General features: G+C 27.5%; 2 protein-coding genes across 2 annotated transcripts; both read left to right on the forward strand.

Annotated features, from left to right (window-relative positions):
• Positions 1-2295: 2295 nt before the first annotated feature.
• On the forward strand, positions 2296-2867 carry LOC123883943. Its single transcript, XM_045932916.1, has 2 exons — positions 2296-2605; positions 2712-2867. The coding sequence occupies exons 1-2, from the start codon at positions 2314-2316 to the stop codon at positions 2768-2770; spliced, it is 351 nt and encodes a 116-aa protein (XP_045788872.1). The 5' UTR covers positions 2296-2313; the 3' UTR covers positions 2771-2867.
• A 2106-nt stretch (positions 2868-4973) lies between these two features.
• LOC123883944 lies at positions 4974-5545 on the forward strand. Its single transcript, XM_045932917.1, has 2 exons — positions 4974-5283; positions 5390-5545. Exons 1-2 carry the CDS (start codon positions 4992-4994, stop codon positions 5446-5448), a joined length of 351 nt encoding a protein of 116 aa, XP_045788873.1. The 5' UTR covers positions 4974-4991; the 3' UTR covers positions 5449-5545.
• Positions 5546-7655: the final 2110 nt, after the last annotated feature.

Below are 7655 nucleotides of genomic sequence, written 5' to 3' on the forward strand. Positions count from 1 at the left end.
TTGTGCTTCTTACAATAAATGTCTTTTTCGCAGATGCCAGTGGTGTTAATGATATCGTGAATTCATGCTTGAAATCTTGCAAAAACAAATAAAAATGTTACATCTGTAAATCAATGGTTTTAGGAAAAAAGTTGATATGAGAAATTCTATGTAGAATTGGTAAGGTACTGACGTTGTAATGAAATTTGATTACACAAATAATAAAATAATTTTATCTCATTATTATTCTCTCACATTGTGATATTTTGTTAAAAAATTGACAAAAGATACGATTGAACGTATGTGTAATTGTTTCTGACGTTTTAGTGCAAACATGATTAGTTTTTTGTAATTTTTAATTATGTCGTAATAATGAGTATTATAATTAATTTTAAATATATATTTTTAGTGAAAACTCTTTTTTCACTTGTTCCTATATTATAGGTGTAAAAACAATTACAATCATCGTAAAGAATGAAATCCACCAAAAAATTTATAGTGGCTAATTTTAAAAAAATTATATAATTTTTATATTTAGATTATTTTAATTTGAATAAATGTTTTTCCATTATGGGTTGTCGTTTAATATGATTACGAAGAAAGTCAGCCATAATTTGTATAGGGGACTAAGTGATACAAGTATTTTAAAAATAAAATTAGATATATAATTGTAGACCTGATAACCCATTATATTGATCGATTTTGTTTATGTGAAAATATTCTAAAGCATTCCTAATAAATTTGAATTTTTTGAATTAGACTTAATTATTTAAAAAAAATTAAAGACGGATCATTGAATAAAATGCTTACATTCTTTCCATCAATTTATTGCTTAAAAAATTGGTATAAAATCTCTGACATCTAAGAAGAAATTTGAAAAAATTTGAAATCCTGTTCTCGGCAGGACAGATGTCATACACGATGTCTAGGACAACTGTGTAGATTGCCAGATTTCTCAGACAATTAGTTTGACAACTTGATCGCAGGATCAATTTAATTATATTGAAGTAAAATACTAAAAATAATAACGACACAAGTAATTGTTAACCCAGTTCAATGCAAACCACACCTACTCTAGGGGATACCAATCCAGGAAGAGAAACTCACTACTATGAATTAATACTTAGTCTTACAACGCATACCAAAACCTATTGATATGTATGCCTTTTCTTAATCCTAGTGGTTTGGGACCAGACCCACAGGTTATGCGTTTTTAGCTGTTCAAGTGTTGGTGAAGCTCCTCTCTGATTGCGACATGGGAAAAAAGGGTTTTACGTGTATATAAAGTCTACTTATTTAGGTTGTTTTGTATATTTAAAGAGTACAATATTTGATTCAATAATTTCTATAAACATGGTTTTACTAAATTAAATACAATAGTATTATTTTTGTAAAGAAGATTGTAATACCTAGAACCAATGTTTATAAATAACTTTCAATTTTTCCGTTGGGTATTTCTGAAAAAGAGTTAATAAAGGTAGAATCACTACAATAATGGGTTTGGGTGTTACACACATTGCTATCATTTCAATTACGATAATGATCATAAATTTATCATGGTCCATTCATTAGCGTTGTAGAACCATATCCTTTTACGAGACAATCTTCTCTTTCTCAATTTGTTCTACATTATCAATTAGTAGATCATCCTAGTAGGCAATAAACATATAATTAGAGACACTAGGAAACTCATGTCGACATCCGTTAAACTTTTTTGTGCTTCTTGATTTCGTGTTTCTTCAAGAGAAATCTCTAACAGGGCGCTTTCCATCTTTTTATAAGTATCAGGATTGGCCCCGAAAATTTGGAAGCCCAACCACAAATGTTAAAAACGAACTCTTAATAAAAAAATGTAAAAAGTTTCAAAAAGAATTATCCTTATCTAAATAGTAAATAAAATCAATAACATAAAAAAAAAAAGTCATATTTGTATCGAACATAAATAAAATATCCTTATTCTAATGAAAGACATATTAAAAAATATAACTGAACCACCATTAAAAAAAAAAAAATCACCGAATATATAGGTTTTGAATTACATGTTAAAGGGTTGGGCATGATTTCTATCAACCTTTTAGAAAGAAACTATTTTTTCTTTACTAAGAAACTATAAAAACATCGGTTTATGGATGTATTATTTATTAACCTTGTTTAGATTATACTCTTCTTCATTTGTTTCACAAATTTGTTACAAAATCAATTTTGTTAAGTCCATTATATTTATTATATATAAATGTACATTTATGTCCATGCTTATAAATTGAGGTTGTTTTATTCAATTTTTATTATCAAATCAAATTTAGCATATAATATCAAAATTAACATCGAAGAATTATGAAAATGTGTGAGAAGAAAAAGATTGTTTCAATATGTGTGATGATAATGTTAGTTATGGCACACGCTGATAATTCTCCTCCACCTCCATCACAACCTAGTTCACCAACTGGTCGAATCGCTTGTCTTGCCAAATGTGCTTTTAAATGTAAACGCTTCAAAACAAGAATTCCATTATATGCAGGTTGTGTTGCTGCATGTACATTATTGAAATGTCATAAAGTATTGTCAAAAGTTACTTATGATTGTGCAACTAATTGTTCGATGTCCAAGACCTTTAACATCAACACTGGTACATATACTTATACTTTTGTCTCTTATATTTTTATAAGAATAATCTTATAAATAATGATTGCCTTATTTAATTGTGCTTCTTACAATAAATGTCTTTTTCGCAGATGCCGGTGGTGTTAATGATATCGTGAATTCATGCTTGAAATCTTGCAAAAACAAATAAAAATGTTACATCTGTAAATCAATGGTTTTAGGAAAAAAGTTGATATGAGAAATTCTATGTAGAATTGGTAAGGTACTGACGTTGTAATGAAATTTGATTACACAAATAATAAAATAATTTTATCTCATTATTATTCTCTCACATTGTGATATTTTGTTAAAAAATTGACAAAAGATACGATTGAACGTATGTGTAATTGTTTCTGACGTTTTAGTGCAAACATGATTAGTTTTTTGTAATTTTTAATTATGTCGTAATAATGAGTATTATAATTAATTTTAAATATATATTTTTAGTGAAAACTCTTTTTTCACTTGTTCCTATATTATAGGTGTAAAAACAATTACAATCATCGTAAAGAATGAAATCCACCAAAAAATTTATAGTGGCTAATTTTAAAAAAATTATATAATTTTTATATTTAGATTATTTTAATTTGAATAAATGTTTTTCCATTATGGGTTGTCGTTTAATATGATTACGAAGAAAGTCAGCCATAATTTGTATAGGGGACTAAGTGATACAAGTATTTTAAAAATAAAATTAGATATATAATTGTAGACCTGATAACCCATTATATTGATCGATTTTGTTTATGTGAAAATATTCTAAAGCATTCCTAATAAATTTGAATTTTTTGAATTAGACTTAATTATTTAAAAAAAATTAAAGACGGATCATTGAATAAAATGCTTACATTCTTTCCATCAATTTATTGCTTAAAAAATTGGTATAAAATCTCTGACATCTAAGAAGAAATTTGAAAAAATTTGAAATCCTGTTCTCGGCAGGACAGATGTCATACACGATGTCTAGGACAACTGTGTAGATTGCCAGATTTCTCAGACAATTAGTTTGACAACTTGATCGCAGGATCAATTTAATTATATTGAAGTAAAATACTAAAAATAATAACGACACAAGTAATTGTTAACCCAGTTCAATGCAAACCACACCTACTCTAGGGGATACCAATCCAGGAAGAGAAACTCACTACTATGAATTAATACTTAGTCTTACAACGCATACCAAAACCTATTGATATGTATGCCTTTTCTTAATCCTAGTGGTTTGGGACCAGACCCACAGGTTATGCGTTTTTAGCTGTTCAAGTGTTGGTGAAGCTCCTCTCTGATTGCGACATGGGAAAAAAGGGTTTTACGTGTATATAAAGTCTACTTATTTAGGTTGTTTTGTATATTTAAAGAGTACAATATTTGATTCAATAATTTCTATAAACATGGTTTTACTAAATTAAATACAATAGTATTATTTTTGTAAAGAAGATTGTAATACCTAGAACCAATGTTTATAAATAACTTTCAATTTTTCCGTTGGGTATTTCTGAAAAAGAGTTAATAAAGGTAGAATCACTACAATAATGGGTTTGGGTGTTACACACATTGCTATCATTTCAATTACGATAATGATCATAAATTTATCATGGTCCATTCATTAGCGTTGTAGAACCATATCCTTTTACGAGACAATCTTCTCTTTCTCAATTTGTTCTACATTATCAATTAGTAGATCATCCTAGTAGGCAATAAACATATAATTAGAGACACTAGGAAACTCATGTCGACATCCGTTAAACTTTTTTGTGCTTCTTGATTTCGTGTTTCTTCAAGAGAAATCTCTAACAGGGCGCTTTCCATCTTTTTATAAGTATCAGGATTGGCCCCGAAAATTTGGAAGCCCAACCACAAATGTTAAAAACGAACTCTTAATAAAAAAATGTAAAAAGTTTCAAAAAGAATTATCCTTATCTAAATAGTAAATAAAATCAATAACATAAAAAAAAAAAGTCATATTTGTATCGAACATAAATAAAATATCCTTATTCTAATGAAAGACATATTAAAAAATATAACTGAACCACCATTAAAAAAAAAAAAATCACCGAATATATAGGTTTTGAATTACATGTTAAAGGGTTGGGCATGATTTCTATCAACCTTTTAGAAAGAAACTATTTTTTCTTTACTAAGAAACTATAAAAACATCGGTTTATGGATGTATTATTTATTAACCTTGTTTAGATTATACTCTTCTTCATTTGTTTCACAAATTTGTTACAAAATCAATTTTGTTAAGTCCATTATATTTATTATATATAAATGTACATTTATGTCCATGCTTATAAATTGAGGTTGTTTTATTCAATTTTTATTATCAAATCAAATTTAGCATATAATATCAAAATTAACATCGAAGAATTATGAAAATGTGTGAGAAGAAAAAGATTGTTTCAATATGTGTGATGATAATGTTAGTTATGGCACACGCTGATAATTCTCCTCCACCTCCATCACAACCTAGTTCACCAACTGGTCGAATCGCTTGTCTTGCCAAATGTGCTTTTAAATGTAAACGCTTCAAAACAAGAATTCCATTATATGCAGGTTGTGTTGCTGCATGTACATTATTGAAATGTCATAAAGTATTGTCAAAAGTTACTTATGATTGTGCAACTAATTGTTCGATGTCCAAGACCTTTAACATCAACACTGGTACATATACTTATACTTTTGTCTCTTATATTTTTATAAGAATAATCTTATAAATAATGATTGCCTTATTTAATTGTGCTTCTTACAATAAATGTCTTTTTCGCAGATGCCGGTGGTGTTAATGATATCGTGAATTCATGCTTGAAATCTTGCAAAAACAAATAAAAATGTTACATCTGTAAATCAATGGTTTTAGGAAAAAAGTTGATATGAGAAATTCTATGTAGAATTGGTAAGGTACTGACGTTGTAATGAAATTTGATTACACAAATAATAAAATAATTTTATCTCATTATTATTCTCTCACATTGTGATATTTTGTTAAAAAATTGACAAAAGATACGATTGAACGTATGTGTAATTGTTTCTGACGTTTTAGTGCAAACATGATTAGTTTTTTGTAATTTTTAATTATGTCGTAATAATGAGTATTATAATTAATTTTAAATATATATTTTTAGTGAAAACTCTTTTTTCACTTGTTCCTATATTATAGGTGTAAAAACAATTACAATCATCGTAAAGAATGAAATCCACCAAAAAATTTATAGTGGCTAATTTTAAAAAAATTATATAATTTTTATATTTAGATTATTTTAATTTGAATAAATGTTTTTCCATTATGGGTTGTCGTTTAATATGATTACGAAGAAAGTCAGCCATAATTTGTATAGGGGACTAAGTGATACATGTATTTTAAAAATAAATTAGATATATAATTGTAGACCTGATAACCCATTATATTGATCGATTTTGTTTATGTGAAAATATTCTAAAGCATTCCTAATAAATTTGAATTTTTTGAATTAGACTTAATTATTTAAAAAAAATTAAAGACGGATCATTGAATAAAATGCTTACATTCTTTCCATCAATTTATTGCTTAAAAAATTGGTATAAAATCTCTGACATCTAAGAAGAAATTTGAAAAAATTTGAAATCCTGTTCTCGGCAGGACAGATGTCATACACGATGTCTAGGACAACTGTGTAGATTGCCAGATTTCTCAGACAATTAGTTTGACAACTTGATCGCAGGATCAATTTAATTATATTGAAGTAAAATACTAAAAATAATAACGACACAAGTAATTGTTAACCCAGTTCAATGCAAACCACACCTACTCTAGGGGATACCAATCCAGGAAGAGAAACTCACTACTATGAATTAATACTTAGTCTTACAACGCATACCAAAACCTATTGATATGTATGCCTTTTCTTAATCCTAGTGGTTTGGGACCAGACCCACAGGTTATGCGTTTTTAGCTGTTCAAGTGTTGGTGAAGCTCCTCTCTGATTGCGACATGGGAAAAAAGGGTTTTACGTGTATATAAAGTCTACTTATTTAGGTTGTTTTGTATATTTAAAGAGTACAATATTTGATTCAATAATTTCTATAAACATGGTTTTACTAAATTAAATACAATAGTATTATTTTTGTAAAGAAGATTGTAATACCTAGAACCAATGTTTATAAATAACTTTCAATTTTTCCGTTGGGTATTTCTGAAAAAGAGTTAATAAAGGTAGAATCACTACAATAATGGGTTTGGGTGTTACACACATTGCTATCATTTCAATTAGGATAATGATCATAAATTTATCATGGTCCATTCATTAGCGTTGTAGAACCATATCCTTTTACGAGACAATCTTCTCTTTCTCAATTTGTTCTACATTATCAATTAGTAGATCATCCTAGTAGGCAATAAACATATAATTAGAGACACTAGGAAACTCATGTCGACATCCGTTAAACTTTTTTGTGCTTCTTGATTTCGTGTTTCTTCAAGAGAAATCTCTAACAGGGCGTTTTCCATCTTTTTATAAGTATCAGGATTGGCCCCGAAAATTTGGAAGCCCAACCACAAATGTTAAAAACGAACTCTTAATAAAAAAATGTAAAAAGTTTCAAAAAGAATTATCCTTATCTAAATAGTAAATAAAATCAATAACATAAAAAAAAAAAAAAGTCATATTTGTATCGAACATAAATAAAATATCCTTATTCTAATGAAAGACATATTAAAAGATATAACTGAGCCACCATTAAAAAAAAAAAAATATCACCGAATATATAGGTTTTGAATTACATGTTAAAGGGTTGGGCATGATTTCTATCAACCTTTTAGAAAGAAACTATTTTTTCTTTACTAAGAAACTATAAAAACATCGGTTTATGGATGTATTATTTATTAACCTTGTTTAGATTATACTCTTCTTCATTTGTTTCACAAATTTGTTACAAAATCAATTTTGTTAAGTCCATTATATTTATTATATATAAATGTACATTTATGTCCATGCTTATAAATTGAGGTTGTTTTATTCAATTTTTATTATCAAATCAAATTTAGCATATAATATCAA

This window comes from Trifolium pratense, linkage group LG5 (assembly GCF_020283565.1).
Source record: "Trifolium pratense cultivar HEN17-A07 linkage group LG5, ARS_RC_1.1, whole genome shotgun sequence".
In the NCBI taxonomy this organism is placed as follows: Eukaryota; Viridiplantae; Streptophyta; class Magnoliopsida; order Fabales; family Fabaceae; genus Trifolium; species Trifolium pratense.

Bases quoted from the DNA above. Each gene is read 5' to 3' on its own strand.
- LOC123883943 (XM_045932916.1), top strand. From the start codon at position 2,314: ATGAAAATGTGTGAGAAGAAAAAGATTGTTTCAATATGTGTGATGATA. The intron at 2,606-2,711 runs GTACATATACTT...TCTTTTTCGCAG, and splicing joins GACCTTTAACATCAACACTG to ATGCCGGTGGTGTTAATGAT.
- LOC123883944 (XM_045932917.1), top strand. From the start codon at position 4,992: ATGAAAATGTGTGAGAAGAAAAAGATTGTTTCAATATGTGTGATGATA. The intron at 5,284-5,389 runs GTACATATACTT...TCTTTTTCGCAG, and splicing joins GACCTTTAACATCAACACTG to ATGCCGGTGGTGTTAATGAT.